At 39.0% G+C, this 26,801-nt stretch overlaps 2 protein-coding genes across 2 annotated transcripts in view; one reads left to right on the top strand and one right to left on the bottom strand.

Moving 5' to 3' along the window:
• The window catches only part of MET (MET proto-oncogene, receptor tyrosine kinase), a 110,463-nt gene extending 97,276 nt beyond the window's left edge, over positions 1–13,187 (bottom strand). The window contains exons 1-2 of the mRNA XM_044387785.3: positions 12,695–13,187; positions 9,249–9,318 (exon numbers count right to left, since the gene is read on the bottom strand). Coding sequence (XP_044243720.2) covers positions 9,249–9,288 — 40 coding nt within the window. The 5' untranslated portion in view covers positions 9,289–9,318; positions 12,695–13,187. The remainder of the gene's footprint in view (positions 1–9,248; positions 9,319–12,694) is intronic.
• Positions 13,188–13,429: 242 nt separating this feature from the next.
• TFEC (transcription factor EC) overlaps positions 13,430–26,801 on the top strand; it is a 623,128-nt gene continuing 609,756 nt past the window's right edge. Inside the window, exons 1-2 of the mRNA XM_057304253.1 lie at positions 13,430–13,575; positions 20,876–21,223. The gene's annotated coding sequence lies outside the window, so the exon portion shown is untranslated. The remainder of the gene's footprint in view (positions 13,576–20,875; positions 21,224–26,801) is intronic.

The following is a 26,801-nucleotide window of genomic DNA, read 5'->3' as shown; positions in this document are numbered from 1 at the left end:
ACAGTGTGATTATGTCACTTTGTTCTTTAAAAATAGCTGAACTCCTTAGCACAGCTTAGAAGCCATGCACGATTTGGCCTCTGCCTAACTCTCCAGCCTTGCCTTTTGCCATCGCCTCCCTAGAAATCTAGGCTCTAGCCACCTTGCCTTTCACCAAAAATTGGTGAAGCAAGCCATGTGCTCTCTTGTTCTGGGTCTCAGCACACATGGGTCCCTTTTTATAGAATACTCTTGTCCTCACTTTCACCTGGTTAACTTACTCTGTCCTCAAGTCTTACCACAGGTGACACTTCTTTCAGGAAGCCTTCTCTGATACATCTCTCACCCTCTAGGAATGGATTAGAAACTGTTTCACATGCTCACATATCAAACCTGCCTTCTTTTTAGACTTTATTATGTTGTGTTGTGATTTACTTATCTGTATCTCCCACTAGACTGAAAGATCCATTTTTAGCCCCTAGCATAGCACCATTACATAGAACTTGGCAAGGATTTGTTGAAGAATGGATGATGAAATGAATTAATAAAGAATGACCCTGAACAAAGACTCTGGCAGTATGGATATGATAGGGAAAAAAGACTAGATTAGAAAGATATTAAAGAGATAAAATTTATGTGACAATGATCCAATATGGATTTTGATCATAGGGAAGACTAAGAAGTCAGGGATAGCTAAAAAATGTCTATCTTGGGTATCATAAACAAAGGTAAGGTAAATAGGCAGAGAAAGGTTTTGGGGCAAAAAAAAAAATAGTTCAGGTCATAACTCTGAGGTATCTGTTGGTCATTCACGTGGAAGTGTCCATAAGGTAGCTAACAACGTGGGCATGGTGCGCTAGAGCGGAGGGAGTTAGACATAGCAATTGTGAACCACTGGCCCAATCAGTGTAGTTGAAGTCACTGAGTTAAGTGGATCACCTTATGGGCATGTTTAGTATGTAGAAAGAAGAAATTCAAACTTTAGATGTAAAGTTTAAATCTAAACTTTAAATGTAAATAGGAAAGTCTGGTATTTCAGAGGCTAGAAATTTCAAAAAAAAGGAGCAATATATATGGTGTCGAATCTCATAGAGGGGTCAAGTGTGATAAAAACAAAAGTGTCCATCAGATTTGGCAATGAGGAGGGTGCTGGTTATTAGAGTGAAGACATCTTCTTGGTAGTTGGGAACAGACTGCATGAGCAGAATAAATTAAAGAATGAATGAGAGTGGAGACAATGAGTAAGAAATTATTTTCAAGAATTCCAAATTTATTTAAAGGATAAGGCAGAAGCAGGAGTGAATACTTAAGGTAATTGTAGAGTAAAAATCCTATCAGGATATCTGCATAAGGAGGCAGCACTTTCTGTCCATGCGTCCCGTCCCCATGCTTTAATAAACCACCATTTGCACCAAAAAAAAAAAAAAAGGATATCTGCATATGAGCTTTTTGGCTCGAAGCAGTATTGAGTAAGGGCTGAATGAAAAAAAGGGGGGGATTTTAAAAGATAGGAGGGATTGGGAGGGAGGGAAAAATGGAGCAAGGTGCTCGAAGATGTTGGGGAAGAATGGAATCAAAGACCATAGGCTGAAGAGAATATTTTATCATTTGAGAGAAGCAAGGAGGTAACAACAGGCGGCATGGAAACCATCTGGGCTTCTGTTCATTCTCTAAACTATAAAGGGAGATATTACACGGAGAATAAAGGAAGCCAAAGAGATTTCAAGAGCTTAAGAAAATGGTGAAAGTTTGAAATCATTGTGGGAATGAAGAAAATGGGAAATGACCAAAACAAAAGTTTGCTTAAGGTGATAGTTATCCTAATACACAATGCTGATTCCAATGGAGTCTAAGCAGTCAGCAAGGTAGATTTGGGAATTAAATGGTTCCATATCATGACCTTGGTAGTGAGTGCCTTGTATGATTATATAACTCATCAGATCTATGGGCCTTTATTAAAGAGCAATGCCAACATTTGATTATTTTTATTACGATACAAATTTTATTGAAATCTGCAAGGAATAATTTCAGGAAAAAGAAAAACATACTGAAATAGTTACTTTGCTCTCTTTTCAATAAAACCAACAATCTGAAGATGTTAAAGAAATGAATCAGATATAATGATCATCTAACTCTGAAAATTAAAACCCACTTAGGAATTGTGAGGGAGGCTTAATCCTAAATACCAGTCTAGTTATTCATTCAGAATCTTTAATAACATTTGGGAAGTAATTAATCAACTTATGACATAGACTCAAGGGCTGTCACCTTTCATTGCTGTTAATGAAACTGTCTGGGGTTTTATCTGCACTCCTCTGGTGATTTAAAGAACAGTTTTTTTTGTACGTTCTTTGAAGAGCAGAAGTATGTTTAAAATCATTGAATTCTGATGTATAGACTTCAATAAACAATCCAAGTATATGTTAGTAAAACTGAAATAAAATATAGAAGTATCTTAATTTTGACATGACAGAAAGTAAATTTCTGAAAAATCCAAAATGTGTATTCATTTTTGTTAGGAAGACACTTTTTTCTGTCAACAAACTTTACTTTGGCTGCTTCTTTATATAATTCAATAGAACTTAAAATATATATTGTACTATTTTATACTTAATAAAAAAAAACCCCAGCTAGGGTAATAATATTTTAAGCCCAAAGGTTTGTGCAAGCCCTAAATGATTCTATTTGCTTGCTGTCTTTATCTTAATTAGACAGTGGTCAGACCATAAGTAAACCTTGGACAGTGTAGCAGGAGCTGAAGGGATTCTACCTGAATGTGAGGCCACAGTCAGGTGACAGCTGCCCATTTAAGACTCTCAGAGGAGCAAAAAGACAGAAAGTGAAGGCAGAGTCTGATATAAGCTTTCCTCAACTTTAGACCACTGTCTGAATTTGTGTTTAGAACAAATGTAATTACTACACATACTCCAGCATGAACTCTGGATAATCAAAGTCCAAAGAAATAGCCTCGAGATATACCTGAAAGAAATATATATCCACAGCAGACGGTATTCCAATGGAGAATAGTTATGGATATAGTTTTAAAGGCTGTAACTTTTGATCCCAACAGTAATTGATATATTATAATGAGCTGATGTACTAGAAAATTCTAGTTAAGAACATGGTGTAAAAAATTTGTAGGGGCACCTGGGTGGCTCAGATGGTTAAGCATATGCCTTTGGCTCAGGTCATGATCCCCAGGTCCTAGGATTGAGCCCCAAATCGAGCTCCATGTCGGGCTCCCAGCTCAGTGGGGTGTCTGCTTCTCCCTCTCCCTCTGCCTCTCCCCCTGCTTGTGCTCTCTGTTTCTCTCTCTCAAAATCTTTTTTAAAAATTTGTAAGTTTTCTTGGTTTTTCTTTTAATACTATGAATTCCTCTAAGAATATAGAATTTCATTTGCAGTGTTTGCGAGTAGCTAATAGAATGCTTCGAATATGCCTTGAACACTCAGAATAAAAGTTCTTTCTGCTTCCTGCTACATAATGCTGCTATTCTTACTGGTATCTGAGGGTAGAATAGACTAAGAGGCCTGACTAGGACTGGGCATATGATAGCCTTGCTTCTCCCAGAATTAAATCATGTGACAGAGGAAGTTCAGACTTTGCTTACCTATCACATGTTCCACCATTTTCCTGTGAGTGTCCCTTGATTTCCCACTCAGTTTTGACAAGGCTTTTTCCTATTTGGAAGGCAGCAGCCTGATTCCTAATTGCGACACTTTTCACTACTTGCAATGCACCCAAGCCCATGACCCCTCAGCATATCCACCCACCTCTCCCCTCCTGTAACCTCATTGATCTAACACCCCATTAAAACTTCTTCTCCTTCGTTATCTGTTTTCTCTATTTGTGGCATGAGAGTTATCACAAAAACCTTCTTAAATTGAACTACAGTTTTTCAAATGTACAAATACAAGGGCATTTGGCTGCTTATTTATCAAATTATGAGAACTTTTAATTAGAGCTTTAAAAATCATCTCAATTTGAATATGCACATATTGATATATGATTACTACTGATGGTTTGATCAATCATTGAGATAGAACTTAAGCATGTCAAAACTATATAAATAAGTTACTCCTTATACAGTGCTATCCGTAATTTAGTTTCGAAACAAGTTTAAGGGTGGTATACATATTCAGTAGACCTTCAGGTTCACCTAAAAGAACCTCTACTTAAAGACCATAATAACACAATTTTCCTTTTTCTCCCCACCAAGATATAAGAAATCACTAAATTCCATCACCCTAATGTCATATAGAAACAACACCTTTTGATCAGGAAAGGTTTTCTGAGGACAAAATGTGGGGAGCAGTGAGAAATACACAACATGGTACCAAGAAAGATCTCAATGCCCATGTTTTATTACAATGCTTTCTTCTAAATACTACTTTCTTTTAGAGAGAAGGAGTTGCTGTCTCCATAGCCATCAGTACTTTAATCATGTGCATTTCAATGGGACTTAAAGCTACATATTTGTGCTGAGTCCATATGGGAAGTCTAGTCACCAGAAAATACACACTCATAAACAGGAAGTCTAACTACAGTAAGAAGGTGTTTTTCTCCACACAATAGAGTTCAAAGATGTGTCATCTATGTAATCTGGAGCAAAACCCAACACCCCCATTATTGTTGAGTATCCCTCTCTTCCCTCCTACGTTTCGGCAACTTATGATTATAGCATTACGTTTTCTAAGCCTGCTTGAACTTGCTTGTGGATACAAACGACCTGCCCTTTTCTGTGCATAGCTTTCAATCAGTAAGCATGTCAAGGTGGGAGGAAGAATGGCAGGAACAGTAAGAGGGGAAAAAAAAAATCAATTTTCAGAAAGCATATGGTAACAACTGAATATTTAATCTAATTAGCCTAGAAATGCCTTCCTATTTTCAGCACTCTTTGCAAGGCAGTTGCTTCATGGTACAGAATGAATTTCAATAAATGTCATATATTTAGTTTGATGGCTTATTTTTAAAATTTGTCGAACCAGGTCACTGACTCAGAATAGATTCATTCTGAGACATGACAGATGGATACTGCTGTTGAATAGAAAGACTGACATTAGCTGCAAGGTTCTGGGCAGAAGAAAAAGTCATTTATTTAACATTCAACAAAACATTTACTGAGTACCTACTGTGTGTTAGGATAAAATGATAAATATTTGGACTGCATCTTTTTTTACAATAGAAAAAGGAGTGGTGCCAAAATAATTTCCTTGGAGTTAGTAAGGATTAAAACTAAATACTACTGGGTCTTCAAAAGTACTCACATTTTTCACATTGCATCAGAAAACTGCATTAGCACTCATTCAAATATTCATTCTGTTATGGTTGTGAGATTTTAGACCTAATTCAGATTTTTGAAGATGCTGTTTACTGACCCTTAGCAGAAACCAACTTCCTATTCTTGTGGAACAAAAAGGCCTTACATGGCTTCAAAGATTTCTTAGACATCAAAGAGCTTAGAGAGACATACAGTTTATGGGTAATGATTTAGGATTTAGTGAATCAAAAACACATGGATTAAATTTCCTTTAAAAGACCCCTAGGTTTAAATTTTAAGAGCTAAAATGTTGGTCTAAACACACATTGGTCTTAAGAAAAGCCAAAACTTATTTTTAAAGATTGCTTGAATTGTCTTATGGACCCAAAACTTGTCTGGATTTTCCTTTCTCACATGATTAGACTTTAAAGGAGACAACCTGCCTTCTGTTAAACAAATTTACCCCACTTCTCTCTTTCTCTGCCTTGTGAAGACTACATTACAGCTGACCCTTCAACAACATGGTTGGAACTGCATGGGTCCACTTATACAGTATAGTACTGTAAATGTATTTTCTCTTTCTTATGATTTTCTTAACATTTTTTCACTTTACTGTAAGAATACAGTATATAATACATGTAACATAACATGCGTTAGTTAACTGCCTGTTTGTTACTGGTAAGATTTCCAGTCAACAGTAGACTACTAGTAGTTAAGTTTTGGGGGAGTCAAAATTTATATGCAGATTTTTGGCTGTGCAGCAGGTCAGTGCCCCTAGACCCCATGTTGTTCAAGGGTCAACTGTATTTCAAAGGTCTCCAGCTTTGAATGTTCTTCTTGAAATTTTCAATTAAATATTAAAAATTAGAAACATCCCATGGTCTTATGGAAAAATTGCAGTACTTTTCAGTTCCTTCAAGTCAATTCTTTTTTCTTACATACAACTTCAAAACTGGACTGGGATTTTAGATCCAACTATCAGGGAATATGGGATCACTTCAAAACAGGAAAAAGGCACTGATATTAATATGTGCACTATTTCATGATATATTACTATATTTGCATTTAAAATAGTAAGAAGAAATACAGTACATAATCTTCCGTTCTAACACAATGGCCTTCTGGAAGGCCACTAGCCTGGGCATTTCACTGAGTTTTTAGGATTAAAAGAGACAAGTCAGTGCACAACCTGTGAGCTTTCATTCCTTTGGAAAAATAGATTGCCATACTGATCTGGTGGCTTCTAAAGGGCCCTTGAAACCAATGCTGTACACGTTTTGAATTTCAATGGTAGAGAAATAACAACTAGTGAAGTTCAGGCAGTTCTAAAACAAAGCAAAACAAACCAAAAGCACCAGTATTCCAAAGAGGGAGTTTATCCTGAATGAGAACTTGGAAATGAAACCTATGCATAAAGTTAATGATGAATTGAGGTTTCAGAAAGTGATTGCATCACGTTAAGAATGAAAAAAGTAGATTACCCTTTAGTTCACAAATATACATAGCTTGATAGAAAGTACATTGGTTGATAAGTTTAGAAAAACGAGTATATGCTAATGGGTGATGAATTATATATCTTTTTTTTTTTTAATTGCTAAGCTAATTTTCTAGAGGGAGGAAAAATTTGAGAACTCTAGAAGATAAAACACACGGCAGAAGTGGCTCTGGGACTCTTTGGCCATGCATGCTGCTGAATTTAACAACACCTGAAGGTGACACAGGGGACCAATAGGCAGGTATAGTCATGGCTAAGGATTGCAAACAAGACCACCAGAAGCCAAATCTGGCACACAGACTTTTTGTCTATCCTGCACACAGTTTTAAAGATGCTGAGTCAACATTTTAAAGCAGAGAGGTTTCTAGCTTCTCCTGAAAATTTGAAAGACACAACCACAGGGGCCCATGCCACATACTGGGCTTCATGGCAAATGCTGGCTGCCTCCTGTTAGGTGGGGCTTTTTCTAAGCAGGCTGTTGGTCTCTAGTGAAATGGTTAGTTTCATTCATTTAGGTTACCTGCTGCAAATCTTTTTTTTCTTTTCTTTTTTTCTTAATAATCTCTATGGTCCATGCAGGGCTCAAACTCACAACCCTGAGACTGAGTCGCCTGTTCTGCTGACTAAGCCAGCCAGGTGCCCCTTCTTGGGCTGGCTGGCTTGCTTGCTTTCTTTTTTTTTTCTGTTTGCAAATCTTGATATAGGACCTGGGCAGGGCATAAAGGGGCAGGAAGAAATGCAGAAGAAAATCCAACACAGTGGTTTAACACTGGAAAGGGAAAAGAAAGGAGAGAGAGAAGAAAGAAAGAAGGACACGGCAAACACAGGCTGCATACATAGATAGCAACTGTCTGCTTTGCTGTCTCCAGATATTTACTATGGAAGGGACCGGAGACAAAAGCTGCAGGTATTACTCTCAACAAACCATTTTGAGCTCGGCTCACAGGGTAGAAAAGAAGAAGGAAAACTGGATCAATAACCTTGATCAAGGATGGCATGCGGACATGGCACCAGGTGAACACAGGAAAATACCATGGTTTTGCTTCTTCCATATACCATAAACTAAGGGATGTGGGCCACTCCTTCATTGTCACCTTTGAGACTGCAATAAACTATGGCAGGCACTGTTCAGGTACTTCCCATATAAGATCAGAGGCTCCGAGTAGAGCTGTGCAGGCTGTGCATTGCACAGTTCCAGAGACAACAAAATGAGAATGGCACTCCCGAGAAGTGCAAAGTAGAAGCCCTGCTCCAGGTATCCACACAGCTCATTATCTTATCTCCTTCAGGTTGTAGTTCAAAGGCCACCTTCAAAGTGAAGCCTTCTCTGACTATTACTGAATTTTTCAATTACCACTCCACCCTCTCTTATCCTTGACAGTCCTCACTTTGCTTCCTTGCAGTTCTTATCACCACTCACAAACACATTTTTATTTATGTATTTTATTTGTTGTTTGCCTTCCTCAATATAGAATGGAGCATCATAATCTTAGAGATCTTAGTCTGTCTTACTCTCTACTGCTTTGCCAGAGTCTAGACTTATGGCTGGTAGGTGCTCAATAAATTATCCTGAAAGACTAAATCCTCAATCACATTCTTAGGAGTATAGGAACCTGGCTTTCTCTAGAACTTGTGATTATCTGACTACATTTCATAACTGCCCTGATCATATTCATAATATACTTTGTTGTATTAGAAGAAATACATTTTCTTTCTTTTTTAAAAAAAAGATCTTTATTCATTTTATGAGAGTGAGAGAGTGAGAGAGAGAGAGAGAGAGAGAGTGGGAGCACAAGCTGGGGGGGAGCAGAGCCAAAGGGAGAAGCAGACTCCCCACTGAGCAGGAAGCCTGATATGGGGCTCAATTCCAGGACTCAGGATCATGACCTGAGCAGACGCTTAACCGACTGAGCCACCAGGCACCCCAGGAGAAATACATTTTCAAATTCTATGGATCATTATATAATTTATATGACCCCTAGGCTCTTTTTTTTTTTTTAAGATTTTATTTATTTTTAAGTAGTCTCTATACCCAACGTGGGGCTGGAACTTACAAACCCAAGATCTAAAGTCTCATGCTCTACCAACAGAGCCCCTATATGGCTCATAGGCTTTTAATATGAATTTTAGGGACTCTATAGCTACACAATTTATTACAGAAATTAAAAACAACATGTGTAACCTGCATAAATGTACTTGTGCAAATTTACACAATCATAGAAGAAATATGTATACCTGGATATACAATCAGTTAACTGTTTTTTTCCCCCCACTGAGCTCATACCTCCTGCTACAAATACCACACATGTGATTTTTCTCTCAATTACATTTTACAGCTTATAAAAACACTTTCTTCATTTTGTCCCTTGAAAAGCAAAGGATCTGTAGTAAGATTTTATTGGATGTTTTTATTGAAACAAATCCCAAGGGGAATATACTAAACTGTTAAACACAGCTGAAGAGATATCTGAGAATGGGCTTTGTGATAGTAGGATAGATTACAAAATTACTCACAGCTCTTAATCTGATAACAGGAGCAGAATGCCTCACACATATGAATGAAGGCTTTTTCTGGTATGCTTTGCTACAAAAAAGAGAAAGAACAAAAAGGAGAACTGGAGAAACAGAAGGTGAGAAAAACTCTAGAGACCAGAAATGTTACATTCATCATTATCACTAACCTAAGGATCCCAAACTGTGCTTCAGCAGAAAATGCTTCAAATAGTTAACCTTTACTGATGGCTGGGCAGAGGTGCTGTCGAGACAGCATGGAGGCTAGGTGCAAACACAGTTTCCTTACCTAAAGGCAGGAAAGGTTACAATATTGGTATCAGCTGTGTCTATTTTGTAAGGTTGTTGTAGTATCAGAAAGAGGATATACTCAGAAACACCTTGAAAATTTTAAGAGGTCTTTAAGTTCCCATCTTCAGATTTTTAAAAATATTTCTATTATTTAAATGGGATGATTTCTAATGTCATTTTCATGTTACATCCCCTTAATAATTATGGATTTTGGGGGCTCCTGGGTGGCTCAGTCATTAAGCGTCTGCCTTCAGCTCAGGGTGTGATCCCAGAGTCCTGGGATCGAGCCCCACATCAGGCTCCTCCACTGGGAGCCTGCTTCTTCCTCTCCCACTCCCCCTGCCTGTGTTCCCTCTCTCGCTGGCTCTCTCTCTCTGTCAAATAAATAAATAAAATCTTTTAAAAAAATTATGGATTTTGGTTCTATTTTATATGTGTTATTTATCTGAATATCTAGACTGTAAACTTCAAGGGCAGAGATTTCGTTTCTCCCTTTCTTAAAAATATTTCTCTAGTACCAAACACATATGATGCTCAACATACAGTTCTTAGCTATTTTTGGTGAGGGAAATGTGAGAATGGCAGCAACTCAGTGCCAGTTAAGAAAAGGGAATCAAAGTGATCCTAAATTGACATTAGTCAGTATATTTATCATTCATTACTAAGCGGTTACTATTTATTTTGCATTGAGCAAAGCCCATGAGAAAATTGCCCTGAGGGCTCTATGTCAAAAACACCAGTTTCAACATATACCAACGAGGTAAAGGAGGTTAATTTCCTGGTACTTGAGTTTCTTCATATTTTCTTCCCTTAAGGCAGCACAATTAGGAAATTTGGTATCCCATTAACAAGCATAGCAGCCCAAGGAAAATATTAGGGATGATGGGGAAAAGAAAGCATAGCTGGCTCTGGTGAGCCTAATGACAGCAAAGAAGAAACCATGAAATTAGAGTTTTAAAATGGGGGTTTGAAAGCAACTCTGACCCAACCGACGGGAAGGGATGAGGAGGAAGGGGCAGAAAGATGGCAAGTGCTGTGAATGTGTATGTGTATGGAGCCGTGTACTTTTCATGGGTGTGTCACCATAGGCACTGGTGCAGTCACCTAGAGAAAGTTGTGTGTCTTGAAAGGAATAACCCTTTTGAGTTATTCATTCTGTTTTGAGATGACCATATTTGAGAAAAAGTTTATTTGAGGCTATTATATAGATTTGTAAAAGGAAAATTAGATTGTTATTTTGAATTATTTTTTTAACCAACAAAGAAAACTGACTTTTGAAATGTATTTCTTAGTCTAACCCATATTAAGACAAAATTTAAAAATGTCAGGATTATAGTGGAACATATGCTTGTACAGTGTTAAGGAATTTATAAAATGTGTATTTTTCCCACTTAGAAAAGTGTCATTTTCCTTTTATTGTAGTTTTAAAAGTCATGAAAATATTATCAGCTTTCATATTGACTTGCTGTGGTTAATCTTGTATATCTTTATCATTCAGATAAACCTCACTCATTAATTCTGAAGGCATAGAGTTTACATCTAATGTAAACCCTTACTGTGATGTATTAAGAACAAAGCAATCTTTGAAAACGTAGTACTCAGCAGATCATCTTCTATATGCTATAAAGTCCATCACATTAAAATCAAAATATATTTAGGTTAGTAATTATAGGCTTATGAACAGTTAAGTTTGAAACCTGAACAGATTTTCTAAAACACCAGTATATTTTATAGGCACTCACACACATTTTTGGTACTACAAAAATTTCTTAAGAGTAATGTAAGTGTTACTGGTATTATTCAGCAATTCAAAAAGAATGAACATTGAATACATCACAGATTTGCAGTGTATGATTGTAACCAAAGCACCTCACTTCTGTTCTGTTATGGAAGTTTACATGTTAAAACAAAGCCCAATAAGCTTAGAGATAGAAAGAAAAGCTATGTACATGTAAATAATCTAAGCAGCACTTAACAGTTTACATAAAAACACAATTTATGTCCCAGTAGCACAGAGAAACATGATGTACAACATTTTCAGATCATCTTCATGCAGAAAAAATGCATTAGTCAGCTATAATAGTTTAGCTATAAAGGAAAATTATGTTTTTCTGGATCCATTTGCATGGCAATGTCCATGTGTCTGGCTGATGAAAACGACAGAAAAAACCTCCACCCAACTTTACAAAAATGTGAACCGTGTTTTTAAAATTCAAGAGAGGGTCCATATAGTCTACATTCACTCTAATGTCAGTTTTTACAATCCTCTCATATTCATTGACCATCTTAACTTGGCAATTATAGTATCCTGATTATTTTGCCTAAGAGAGTTGACAATATTTCATTCTGCCCCAGAGCTCCTCTGAACATAAAACTGTGATAAGGTAAAATACACTGGACAACTATTCATGCATGAGCCCCTGAAAATCTCTCCAAATGCCAAATTAGTAAATGGCTCTTTTAAACATAAACGGTATGAAATGGGAAACCATACTTTAGAGTAAATCCTGTATTGGCAATGGTCGGTGAAAATACTTTCATTGGTACTTAAATTATTGGGTCAATACCAGTACTAGCTAGACTGCCCGACCTCTGGTTATAATCTAGTTCACCTAATAAGATAGATGTCCTCCAAGTAGCCCCAGCAAAGAGATAAGGTAAGATTGAAAATGATGGATCACAAGCCCTGTGTATTTGCCAGAAATGTAGAATTCAGACCTTCACAAAACACCTGCCCGTTGGAAAGACCCGCACGTATTACAGATAAAGCAGGGTTGGGAACAAGGAAACCCACTCGGCTCGAATCTTGCCTGCCTCATCACCCTGGGACAGGGTGACCAAATCCCTTCTCTAAGGGCTGAGTCAGATCACAGTCTTGAAACTTGCCCGGCCATAACAGTCATACATCACCCCTCACTCCAACGACCCTCTCTCCTGAGTCATACAGGTGGCCGTCAGAAGCAAACCCCTAAAACGAAAAGCCCCACTCTAGTTTACACCTCTCCCTCGCCACATCCCTTCCGTTTCTGAAGCCCCTAACTCGCCCACCTCCCTGGTCATGCCCTTTGGAACAGCTCTCAGGTCTCTCAGGGGAACAAAGAACAGAACGCTGGGGCCGAAGGGTGGGGTGCGGGGTCTGAAGCGAGCTGTAGCTTTACCTTGCGGTGTCCGAGAACCGCGGAGAAGTCAGTCGCGCAGAGACCACCCGCGTGCTCCGCGCCTCCCCGCCTCAAGTCAGCTGTCGCCCCGCATCTGGCTCGCGCCAGCCGCTGGGTTCCGCATCTGGTCACAAAGCGCTTGGAGCGCTCCGGGCGGCGAGAGCGTCCGGGTCACCTGCGGCGGGGCCGAGCCGAGTGCCCGGTCCGTCAGCCGGCCGCGCTCCCTCCGCCCTTTCTCACCCGCGCGCTACCCGGCGGGTGACTCAGCCGGGCATCGGCGCGCGCGGCCCGTGGCCGCCCCGGGCGCGTCCAGGCGGGAAGCACGGCCGGGCGACCCGACCGAGGCGCTCGCCCGCCTGCCCGCCCCAGCACGTGTCCGTCTGTCTCGCGCGGGGTCGGCCGCCTCGTCCGCCGGTCCTAGGACCGCTGAGGTGGGGACTGGCACCACCCAGAGGGGGAAATCGGCCCCCGCCCTTCCTGCCGCCCGCGCGCCGCGCCAGTCCCCGCGGGGGTCGCGTTTCCTCCCGCCCCTCCCCCGCCCCCGCCAAGGTGAAACTTTCTAGGTGGAGAAGAAGTTTTCTCCCCCTGTCTGCGCGCTCTCAACTCCCCCAGTCCGGGCAGTTTGAAGTTAGCACAGCGGAGAGAAGCGACTCCGAGTCTCCCCCTCCTGGTGCTCGCGCGGCGAGCGTCAGCCGGCGCGCAGAACGCCAGGGGCGCACACTCCGCGCACACTCCGCGCACGCACCCCCGCGCGCTGCCGGCGGGAAAAACGCGACGCCCAGTTCCCAGTCTCTCCCACGGCTACGTTAGCCGCTGGGCACCGAGCGGGATAGAGAGAGTTGGACACCACAGAGACAAGGAATTCATTGTCAGAGACTGAGGTAGGAGTGGATGGAGAATTGTCCCAACGATTTCATTATGCAACGATTATCCCCTACTGTAATAACTCAGATTTCTGGAAGGAAGAACAACACAGGAGTTTAGCCCTGAGGAAACTTCAGCTTTTCATTTTTTTTTAAATAGCAGGAAACAGGCTGATTAAATAACTAGGCAAACAGCAATGAACAAGCAAAACAGAACAAAAGTTTAATTCTTGAATGTTGAAATCCTATGACAAAAAAAAAATGTGGGGTTGTGGTGGCCTGGTGAATTAGGATTGTGTTAGGATAACTTTTTTATACTTCACATGTCTATCAAAATTGACATTAACCTTAGAGAGAAAATAACCCCTCAAAGGTAACAGAATCTAAGGAACAGCATTGCCTGTTAGGTTTTAACATTCTCCTTTCTGACTTGCATAAGGGCTTGTCAGACAATGGCATCTGTTATTGAGTCATGGGACAAAACATTTACTGTGCAGGTTCAGGAATTATTTACTGCAGAATGAAAAATAGAAAAGTATAATAAGAATAGTTGTGCTTGTCCTGAAAGCTTACTATGTGCCAGGCACTTTCTCAGAGACTACACAGAGCAATTTCAATCCTCAAAAGTAATTATCTCATGATTCCCCAATTTTGTGGAAAAGGAACTTTCCTATTACATAATACTAGAGCTCTGCATTGAACCATTTTGCAGATGAGGAACCTGAGTCCCTAAGAGTTCCTAAGAAGGTCACACAATTGGTTGGTAAAGGAGGTGAGGTTAGAACCCAGTTCTCAAATCCCAGTCAGGTGTTCTTTATACCAGGCCAAAAGGCTGAAGCCTGGCAAGGCTAAATAAACAACACAACCCTACTGAAGATTTCCTGATATCACGTGGCATAATTTAACAATGACTGTGGTTATTGTTTATCTAACCATATTGGTTATATGGTTATTAAATGCTGATTTACAGGTTGGACAGCACTGGTCCTATTTATGGACAGATCAGTTATAGATTTGGGCTTAAGTACCAACTTCCAATTAAAGGTGAATAAACTAATGTATTCACACACACACACACACACACACACACACACACACACACACAGAGTTAACTATGTTGTCCAAAGGAATGACTAGAGTGCTGTTTCTGTTTCCTGGTTTCCATAGCAATATGTTAACTGGATATTTAGATTGCATTATATAGTTTCCTTAACAGGTTTTCTGAGTTTGTGTGCCATGATAAAAACATAAAAGAAAAAAAATACAATTAAAGTAGTAGAAAGACCCAGAAGAGCCAGTACAAACTGGAAAACAGATTATAAATCTAAATAATGTATTATGTATTTTCAGCACTGAAGTTTCCTAGTTTCTAGTTTCTGACAAATTTCAATCCAGTTTTGAAACTGTATTAAAAATTGTCATTTTGACTTATTAACCCTGAGTAAGGAGATACATTTTATAAAAATAAGTAGGAATAGCATGTAAAAGTATCTGAATGTGTGAGTATCAAATTATGAGTTTTTACATACTACCCAGATAGGTTTGATCAGGGAAAGAGTGAGACATTTCACATATGGAAATGGATAGAAACAGACACTTTAAAAAGGCAATAGAAGTTCTACAGTTTAGTTTTGGTTTTGTGGCCAACTTTAATTGTTGCTGTTTAACTTTCCTTGGGTCATGGCATGGGTGACACACTGTATGATGAAGTTCTTTTGGTATTTTCCTAACCAAACCAAACTCCTGTGGCCAACACTGTTGGCTGGCTAAGCCAGCACCTGTTGTCAACCAGATATTCCTCTGCCTGCCTCCACTCTTGGGGCTAGAGAAGAGAAATACTGCTTTCCCAGACTCCTTTGCAGCCAAACATGGCCCTGTGATGTCATTCTGGCAACGAAGTTAAGCTAAAGTCTGTTGGGGACTTCTGGGAAAGAGTTTATGTTCCTGGTTAAAAAGATCTAATAAGCTGGTGCCATCCCTTCCTACTTCTTGCTTTCTTGATTTCATATATAATGCCCAGCAGAGAGCTAACCATCTTGTGACCATGAGGAGAGAAGTTGGCTTTGACATTGCTGAGCTACAGCACCATTGCCTAGACAGACCCCTGTTTCCAGATTTCTTTTTTTTTTTAAAGATTTTATTTATTTATTTTGACAAAGAGAGAGTCAGTGAGAGAGGGAACACAAGCAGGGGGAGTGGGAGAGGGAGAAGCAGGCTTCCCGCTGAGCAGTGAGCCTGATGTGGGGCTCAATTCCAGAACGCTGGGATCATGACCTGAGCTGAAGGCAGACGCTTAACGACTGAGCCACCCAGGCGCCCCCCAGATTTCTTATTTTGTGAAAAAATACTTGTTCCAGACACTGTTAGCCAGGATTTCTGTCACCTGCAGCCCAGACCTTTCAAAACTGATATACCCATCAAACAGGGAACAAGACATCTCCAAGATTGAGTTTAGAATAGTGGTTAAGAGTGTGGGTTTTAGGGGGCTCCTGGCTGGCTCAGTTGGTAGAGCATGTGACTCTTGATCTCAGAGTCATGAGTTTGAGTGGAGCCTACTTAAATAATATGAAAAAAAGAAAAAAAAAGTGTGGATTTTAGAACCAGACTGGGATTTCAATCCCAGTTCTGCTGCTTGCTAGCTGTGTAACTATAGGCTGGTGCGCTTATAACTGCGCCTTATCTGCAAAATGAGGATAATAATAGGGTTATTGTGAGGATGAAATGAGGAGCTATAAGTTAAGCACATGGAATAGTGTCTGGTGAAATATAAGTGCTCAAAAGGCATGAGCTATTCTTACCACATATTTGTGGATAACACAGTGCTAAACTATAAACCAAACCCCATCTCTTAACCCTGGGATGGGCCTAATGGTAGCCATGGTCAAGACTAAGAGGAAGGGGGTGCTGTCCTGCTCTAAATATGTCACACCCTTTCTGTTCTCCCTTGAAAATGTTAAAATTTGAATCTTAAAAGGTACTCTTTAAGTTTATTAACTGGTACTGTATTTAAACAAAAATGAAAGCTATCTTCTTAGAACAGGGGCTTCACGCTGGCAAGCTGTGGAGGGCAGGAACCAGAAACATGTAACAGGCCCACAGAATATTTTTGTAGTTTGAATTGTGGTAGACAGAACATACGTTCTGCAGTTTGCCATCATCTTACCATTTTCTCTTGTAATGCATCCAGCCTACCTCTGATCTTGATGTCACTTTTCTCCTGTAGGCATTAGGATTTGTGACTCCTGTTTTAGAGTATTAATTTTTGGATTCGCGCTCTCTGCTCTCCCTCCTTCCCCAGCCCCATTGCCCCTATTATTGTGCCTATGGAAAATGTCTCCACAAAAGGACAAAAAGAATGCAGGTGACAGTTCCTCAACTCATTTTTGTGGGCAAATACAATTTGGGGTTGTAGGACTCCTCTTACCTTTTAGAGTACCTCATATACAATAGAATTTTGAAGATTTTGAAAATTCACATGGAAAACCACAACAGAACAAAACAAAAATAAAAACATGCTTTTTTCTTCTTAACATCTTCAGTAACAATCTTCTGTAAAATTAATAATAGGGAACACACTTTGGGAAACCTTGCCTTAAAGAAAGGAAAGCCAGATATGAAGGGTTAGAACAGGGCACTTTCAATATTAACTGCTTTCTTGTTAATTTGTATTGGTCATTTGTTTGTGGCGGGGCTCTCTAAAAATAAAACATGCAATGTTAAGTTATCTAAGAATATGACTAAGCATATTCAATATTGAGGACAAGTACATGACTGCTAGGCTCTTGAAGCTATAAGTATGATTTTACTCAGAAGCCTATGAAACTGGACACAGAAAAGTTTAAAAAAAGTTGCCATCTCCAACTGGGTGCTGCAGTTTTATTAGTGATTTGGCTCATTTTCACATCCAGCTTATTGCCTCTCTCCTAAAATCAGGCAAGGGCATAATGTATTTAGTTCTCATTTATTAAATGTCTACCAATCAGTCACGTGTTTGAGTTCTACTTATGTCCTCATAACAAAACTCCGGGATAGGAATCATCCTTCTCAGATTACATCCAGGGAAATGAGACTCAGAGAGATCAGGTAACTCATCTAGGGTCATACCACTGACCTAAGTCTCTCTTTGCAGAACTCTTGCACTTCCCATTGCAACTATTATAAATTGTCCCTGGTCCTCTGGTGAATGATGTAATCATTTAACATGGAACTGCAGAACTTAAAGCTTATTTTCCTTTCTTCTCTGTACACAAAGTCAGCTGCACCTTAAGGCATGGCCACCCCTCTGTTATCTTGACCCGTGAGGACTGGATATTGCCATGCAGAAGAAAGGTGCTTGTACCACCTATGTTGTCCTTCTGTAAAGCATTGCACAGGTTGGGTGAAGCAAGGATCCCGAGCAGTCAGGTGGCCTAGGGTCTGGGCTGTAGGCACAGGACTGAGACCTCCCGAGTGTGAAAAGGAACTGTAATGCTCTTTCCTCAATGTCTCTCTTTTCACAACTCTTCAGCCCTCCTTTGGGAACATCAGGAATGTGAGAAAGAGAAGCAGCGGATGGTAGAGTCAGGAGTCTTAAAAGGTATTTTGGAGTGTCACTGTCTTCTCCAAAGATGAAAAATAAAGGCAAAGACTTAGAAAGTCCCAGAAGGCTCTTACAATTCTTTCTGCTATCAATACTTTCCTCCCTGAGTTTGTTCATTTTTCTTTCTTTTTTCCCTTTTCTTTTACCTTATGGTAAATTGGTTTTTAAAAAAAGGCATTTTGGTAAAGAAAATCTTTCATTTTTATATAGCATAGTATAACATTATTTCTTAACTAGCTTATCCATTTCCTTTCCATTTAAACTGTTTGGCGTAATAGAAATGGATTAGCCCTGCTTAGGAAATAATGCACTAAAAAAATAAACACTTTTCTTTCATTGATCAACATTTCTTTGTGGATAGCCCTTTAAAAATGTGTATGTGAGTATATGTGTTTGTGCAATTACTACAATTCTAGATTTTACCACAAGATGATTGCTTTGGCACTCAACCCCTGTGCATCAGTTTCTTCAGCTATAAAAACAGTTCCAAAGTCTAATGAAATGATTTTAAAACATTAAGTATCAAACAAAATTTTACTGGAACCAGTCCATTTAGAGCAAATATACCAAACAATTTACTACTTGTATTGTACACAAAGGGACATTAGATTAGAGAGAAAGTACTCCAATGTATTGTTCTTATTAACTATTGTCTTGTTGTATTATATCCAAATAGGGTAAAACTCTTTTTTCTATTTCAATGATTGGTTGATTTAATAATCAACTTAAAGATGGTATATTTGGTGAATCCAAAAGTAAATTAGGCACTTTAGAAATGGCTACAAAACTTAACAGTTTAAGAGGGAATATAGGTCTTAGCGGCATTGAAAATTGAATGGTTTGATTAGAATCACTGTAACTATTACAGGTAACTAATGTATTCTGAGTATAACAAAGATGGTTCCAACACTTTTGTATTGGCCAGATTTCAGCGTTTTGTCTAACAACTTCAGTGTTTAAACATAATTACTATTGATATATGTACACAGAAGAAGTGGCAGTAACTCTGGATTAACCTTGGTTTGCCCATGAACAGTTTAAAAAACTAAGATGGCTGACAAATTGTGACCAGTCAAGGGTCATGTTCAGAAAGTCAGTGGTGATGCAAAATGTTTTGGACTTCCAGTTGGTCTACTATAAACATTCCTGCCTTTACTTACTTTGAAAAAATCCAACCAAACTGTCCCCAAGAGGCAATTGCAAACTAACCTCTGACAGGACTGTCAGAGCCAATAAAATCATCTGCAAACTTTATGCTTATGTTGAAGGAACTTTCAAGGAGTGTGTAACCTGAATTAGAAAAGACATCTTTTTAGAGCTTTCTCTGAAGTGACTGGGCCATCTGTTTTGGCCCAGGCTCTCCATGTTAGAGCTGTTATCAAGTACTGCTGGCTCTCCCATTGCTACTGTTAACAAATGGATTTGTCACCCCAAAGTTAAGAAAAACCAGATGTTTCCTTTGTTGTTCTATGTTCCAATGGCAGGTCAAGACCATGTTTAAACAGCACTGGTGAAATTGAGATTTAGAAATTGAGTTCTTATTAATCTGGTCAATAAGGTCATAGGATTTAGGGCCGTTTCAAGATTAAGACTGAATTTCAATATTTGGCCATCTACATTTATTGAATTACCTCCAAATTAATCAGTTCTTTATAAATATAAACCTATATTAAATGGGAATCATAATTTGTATGGAAGCAGTTATAAATATGGAATAAAATATTTAAACATGTCAGGTCTTGTAATCCATCAATTAATTTCTTAACCAAATGTTTATTGAGCCCCTACCATGTGCCAGGGAAGTGTTAGTGTCTGAGGCTACAAAGATGAATGAGAGGTAATTTTTGTTCATAGTCCAGCATGAAAAACCAACATGTAAATCAGCAAACCCAGTACAATGAGGCAAGTGCTGAACACTGTTAGGAGAGTGTCACAGACTAACTTTGGGAATCAGGAGGAGGTGAGGAAACAGAAGACACCACAAGGGAGGCCACATTTGAGTGGTATCTGAACGGATGAGCAGGAGTTTGCCAGACAACTATATTTGCAAGGGGACTAAGGTGAGGAAATGAATTCTTAGCAGAGGGAGCAAGCACAGAGGCATGAAATAATTTTATATTTAGTGTTCTATAAGTAGTTCAGAACAGTTGGGGGAACAATGTATTTGGGGGTAGGGCAGGAAATTTAAGCTAACAAAGTAGATGAGGATCAGAATATGAGGGATTCAGTCTACTACACCGAAAAAGAAAATCTGTATGATAGGTGATAAGGTGATAGCGTTTTAAGTAAAATAATTAGAATTTTACATTTTAGAAAGATCACTCTGGTTTAATGGAGGGTTTGGAGCAGCATTAGATCAGAGGCAGGATGGCACAAGGGAACACTATTTCTTTAACGCAGGCGAGCAATGTCATAAGGCAGGGACTGCCTGGATGCAGAACAAGGAGGAAAGTTTGATAGATGTCTAGGGTATGGAACGTATAGGACCACTTAGAGGTGATAGAAATTGAGTGATACTCAGAAAGGTTGCTTTTTGTTTTATTTGGTTTTGGTTGTTTAATGGAAGTGATGCATTTATCTTGAACTTACTGAATTTGAGGTGGAATTTTTTACATATGCCCACACAGTGAGTTATTGGAGGTCTGGTAGTTAAGTCAAAAGACCAGTATGCCAGATTATTGTCTACTTGTCATGTTGAGAGCTATGTTTTTCAGATTCTCCTTCTCCATGTAATTTCAGATTGGAGTTGGTCCACAGGAAAGCTGTGTGTGTTCTGGGAGGCAGAAGAGAAGCAGCCGTTATTATATTCTGAAGGTTATTGGATACAGGATGCTTCTGGGTGCATTTGTTTGCTCTTCCCTCCTTCCTGTTGCTAGCCTTACCAAAGGTGATTCCAGATTTCCATCAGACACTTGCTGACAACTCACAGAGGTGGCATCCATGAAAAGCCAACAACCTTCCATAGACTTCATGGTCCCACATGCTGGCTTCCAGAGCTCCCTGCAAGTTCTGACTCATTTGGAACTTTCCCATTGCCTTCAACAACAGTTTTCGGATCTTTATCTTCCCAGCTCTTCCCACCATTGTGTAAGTACTAAGTTATATCATAAACTATTTCTTCTATATCACTCCTAGTGGTTCTGCTTCTCTGATTGAATTTTTAAAAGTTATCACCAAAGTGTATTTTCAGACAGAGCTCCTTAAAAACCCTACATTTTATGCTCAAAACTTTTATCACTTGAAATTGTTTTTATTTTGAGAGTATTTTTCCTCCTGACTTCCTGATAGTGATTACTGGTACGGAATGATGATCTTAATGTGTCCAAATGGGAGAAATTGTCACGATAGTTAAGAGGAATTTCAAGAAAATTCACTATGTGGTTTTTATGCTGTTGAAAGAAATCATTATTATTACTTGTATGTGAACATTTTAATAAACTCTAGTGTTCTAGAACTATTTGGGGCAGAGAAAACCAGGCATAAAAGATCTCAAGTGCCTTGGAGAGAAGACCAGGGCAGATTGTGGCAGGATAAGAGGTTTTCCTCCCACTGGCAGGTGGAGCCATTCTTGGGGTGAAATGTGTGGGATGTAGGCTCTTGTTGAAAGACTAGCTGTGGAACAGTTTCCTGATGCCATTGGCTCAATGAGGAACCTGTCATGAGCAGGTCAGGAACAGAAACAAGTGGGAGGTACTGTCTAGAACTCCAGAGTAAGCGTTTGAGTTGCTCTTCTCGGACCACTGCTGCCCTGGAAAGATGGTGGAGTTCAACTCGAAGGATGATAACGAAGACTTTGTTGTCAGCATTGGGAAATGAGACTTGACCTAGAAAGGTGTATGCTCTGGGGAATACTTTCTTGTTTGTTTTTTTTTTGGGGGGGGGGTCTTTCTTCTAAAGCCAGCAAAGGAAACATGGGTGTCTCTTACTCCAAGAAGACTTCAAGAAGACGATGGTTTTAAAAAGGGCAGTTTTGGCAGCCTGGCCAGCAAAGGCAATGGTATTGCCATTGTTTATTCCTTCCGTGGGAATAGCTTTCTTTCTTATAGTTGCAAGGCAAAATTTGACTCTTCCCTTAAGGTCCCAACCTAATTTTGGAAGCCTTCCATGACTGGGCTTCTCCTACCCCACCCTGTCCCACACCCTGGACAGGCTGACAGGTTGCTTCATTTGTTTTCTAGTGGTACTTCATGCTCCTAGGTTAGCACATCTCTCACTGTATTACAATTAGCTTTTTTTGTTTGCAACACAACCCAATGATATATTAGTGTGGTGTGTGTTTCTGTCTCCTACTTGTAGCAAAGCATTAAGGCAAAGAAAATGAGAAAAGCTGTCACTGAGGACAGGGGGAGGTAGGAGGTCTTATATCTCTTAGGGTGTTCTATATTCAAAGGGGCTGCTTTGCTACAAATGCAGGATAACCCAACTTTACATTTGCTTGGTTAGACAAGGCCTCAGAAATAACACCCTTTCAATCCGTTTGCCTGAAGTCTTTGATATCTATGTATTTACAAAATTTTAAAAGTTCAAAAGTGAGTCTGGAAATTGTACTGTGTCTTCTGTATACCACTCTGCAGGTATAGGAGGAGTTGGAGATTGTGCTCTGGGTGCAGAGCCTTCATGTGCAACCCACTTTACGGGTCTGATGACCCTCGACCCATGCTGTGTAATTTGTAATTTTTCTCTTCTCCTGGGAAACAAACAGGATTAGCAAACTGTGACAGTGTCTATTATTCTTAAGGAAGTCACGCTGAGATGATGTGTCCTTCCCAAAGGATATAGTATACATACTACACAAAGAGAGAGTCGTGAAATATATGCAAAATTCTTGTGACAATTTTCCCTTTGTCCAGATAACATGCTTGCTAGTTATTTCCTGTTAGATATTAGATATTTGTAAAGCCACTACTTAGTGCCTCAAATGAGGCAAAAAAGTTGGGATTGGATGTGTCCACTAAACCTGCGACAAATGAGGTAAACCATGTGATTGGAGGGCACCAAAAAGCCTTGGGCCCGGAGGAGGAAAGTTGTGCCTGGATGTCACCCAGGACTCACAGTATACTGTGTCCTTGGAAACACCTGTTGATCATGGTCATGGCCCTTGGCTGTAGGTGGTGAGAAGCTCTCTTGCTACCCTAAGACCAAATGAGACGTGCATGCAAGGGCTCCTGGGCTGCTCAGATAGACAAGGCCACATCAGCCTGTGTTTTGTCTCTTGGGGTCTTGAAATTGCTTTGTCACTATAATTAAAAGAAGTAATATGAAACCAGGCCCAGGAAGGATCCCTAATTTTGGCAGTATTCTAAAACATGTAGCAAAGGCTTGGTTTTTGAAACACTGCATAACCCTTCTGGAGGGGAGCTACCCACAATTACTGCAAATCCTTTCACGGTCATATGAGTCAAGTCCCATGAGTCTTATCTGGGACTTGTCACTGGGCTGAAGGATCTCCAACAGAAGCCTACCCCTGAGGGATTGGATGCAGCATAAGGTCTTACAGGACAGGACAGCTCAAATGAAAGATTTACTTGTTTACCTGTGATAGTGACAGTAACAAAGTCAGGCTATCTGAATTAAGGTTGAGAAGGGAAAGACGAAGGTGAAAATTAAGCAGCACTAGGAGTCAGGACTGAGGGATTAGGCCAGGCCACATCTGAGGTGTGAGCCAAGAGGTCAGAAACTGGATAACTGGCATTTTCATCACCTCTCTCCTGTTTTCTTAGGTCCTCTGTTTTCGTTTTTCTCAGTTTACTATTTCATTTTTGGTATAATACTTCCTCCTGTAGCTCCCTAAAAAAGGGTACATGTGATGAGAATTTTTGAGACCCTGTAAGTCTAAATGTGTTTTTATTTTACCCTTATTACTTCATTGATGGTCTGTGTGAATATAGAATTATAGGTTGAAAGACAAAGATCTGTTATCTTCTAGCCCCCCTCTTGTTCTTGAAAAGTTTGATACTACTTTAAATCTGATTTTTTCCCCTCCTATTCATTTTCTCTGCTCTCTCTTGTGGGACTCCAGAATGGAGATGCTAAACTTGCAGGATTTGTCTTCTAATTTTTTCATATCTACATGAAATATACACATATATATATATAAAGTAGCCCATGTCAGGTATCTTAGCATCTTTGAAGATCAACAAAGAGGCCGATGTGCACAAAGAAAAGTAAGTGAGGGAAACATCTCAAATATATTTGTCCTAATCATTCTAAATAAGTCAGGAGGTCTTAATTTAGTAAATGATCTTTGACAAATCAGTAGAAAGAAGAAATAACCTTTTTGGTAAATTGAGTAATTTTTCTCCCTTGCTCTGAATATGATCTATTTCATCTTTAGCTCTGAAAACTTTGAGTGGGTCACTTAACCTACGGATTTTTATTTCCTGGATATAAAACAAGAAATTAGGTACATGTAATCTTTCATATTACATTTGGCTCTAAAAGCTCATCTTGCATTGAATAATTTCAATACTAATTACTACCCCTGTTATAAGAAGGCCAGGGACACAGAGAGGAAGTGAAATTTGAATCTTTTAATACTGGTATTCATTCAGCATCTCTGGGAGAAGAGTTGGTTAGAAGAGACCCATACGTATCATTTATAGTTGCTTATGTTTGTCATATTCAAAGAGAGAAAGGTCACAGATGCTACCCAGCGAATGTCGTTTTTGTTTGATGAATATAAGTGAGGTTTTAATATAGTTATGATCATTTCAAATTAGTAAAGCATTTGGAGCATTTAATGTACAATTATATGGCATAGCTATCACAAGCGTTGAATGAGTACTTTTAGTAATAAAGCTATATGGAGCAAGTTCTTAAAATCAAATCCAATCTCAGGAGTTTGTACCCAACATTTTTAATGCACCTATTATAAGCTAAACAAAGAACAGTATTTACCTGACCTGTCTATTCAAATTTATATTCTATTACTTGGCTCTCTACATTCTGTATACTACTCAATATGTTTTAGATTTTTACCTGGCCTATGTCTTTTGTTTCTGTTACCTGGAATCCTTCCACCGCTACCGCCCTCCCTTCCTCATGTGACCATATCACCAGACTCCAATTGCCAAATACCTGCTCATGCACCAAGGCCCATATTGAGTATTTTCTTGCTCAAGCAGCCTTTCCTGATTCTCCCAAGAGACTCAACTATTTTCTCCATTAAAGTTCATAACACGTTATTTGTACCTTTCTAATGATACTTATTTTATTCTTCTTGGAAATACACCTTCCTATCTGCCTTTTACATTGTAAGCTTCCTGTGGGAAGAAACTGTCTTGCTCATCTGCATATCTCCTGCTATACTCAGTAGGAGACTCTCAGTAACTGTTGTTGAAATGAATTTCATAAAATACAACTGTAGGAAAAGTCTGTGGTCAAAAAAATTAACAAAACCTTCCTAATGTATATAAGAAAACATGTATATATATCCTTCTTAAAAAGAGTTATATCCATGTATAGAGCTATTTCCCATTCTATCATAAATGTCTGTCATCTTTTCTATTTCACCTTTATTATTAACAGAGACTTTCCATATTTATCAGGTTTTGATGACCAGGATTCTTTTCCCTGGGTAAGTCATTAAAGTTAAATTTGTTATTCCTTTGGAAAAGTATGCCCCCCCCCAACCAAACAAAATAACCCATAAAGTTAGACTATTAGTTTTGAAATGGCTTTCATTAGTTACCTGGCTTAAAATTTTCTCTAATGTTTTGAGTGTGTCAGTCCACAAGAAAGGGCAAGCCAGGTGGAATGGTAGCCGATTTTCCCTCTTTTATTAGCCTAGCCAGGATAAATGTCCTAGGAGAAATTTTCCAAACATTTATTTTAACTTTCTCGTGATTTAGAAAACCAGTGGCTTCAAAAGACCTAACAGGATATTTTCCTATGTCTAAACTTTAGATTGACCTTATTTGAAGGGTTAAAAAAATCTATTTAAGGAGCTTTTTGGAAAGATTACTGATGGAAGTTTGAGCTAAAAGTCATTGGTTCATATTTCATTAGTCCTCCTGCTGTTTGTGGTCTGTAAATCTTGCTCTGGACATTTTTCTAGTCCTATGAAAAAAACAACACTCTTGCCTTTATTTCCATATTTTAGCTTCCATTAAACTCAGACTAGGAGCTCTTTTTTTTTTTTTCAGGCATAGATTAGATGGCCAGAAATAAGTGTAATGTTAAATTTTTTTGTGTGTGAAATAAGTTTATTTGTCTCTGTTAAGGACTATGGTTATATCTCCTTCAGTATTTGGAAAATTCCTTTGAACATATGGAATGCATATAATGAATTTCTCCAATGAATAACAACAATGTGAAAAACCTTGGGATTTTAAATACTTTCAGGATGTTTTATGTCATACCAAAGAAGTTAGTTCTAACCATCATTTTTATTATTTATTCAGCACGACAACTCTAAGTTCAGAAAGTATACATAATATATATGCATATATAATTTATTTCATTCAAAGAAATCTGATATGTGCTATCCTTTTCTGACATGTGAATTGAATAACTCTTTTTTTAGTCACTGTTTTTTCAAATTTAATGTAGAAACGAATTGCATCAAGCTTGGTGCTAAAAGTCTATCTGATGAGAATCTTTCCAATTTTATTTTTATATTTGGATTTATAGATAGAAGATTACACATCAGTCACATTTCAAATTG

Source organism: Ursus arctos, unplaced genomic scaffold (genome assembly GCF_023065955.2).
Source record: "Ursus arctos isolate Adak ecotype North America unplaced genomic scaffold, UrsArc2.0 scaffold_3, whole genome shotgun sequence".
NCBI classification, from domain to species: Eukaryota; Metazoa; Chordata; class Mammalia; order Carnivora; family Ursidae; genus Ursus; species Ursus arctos.
This window is presented reverse-complemented; position numbering and strand designations above follow the sequence as displayed.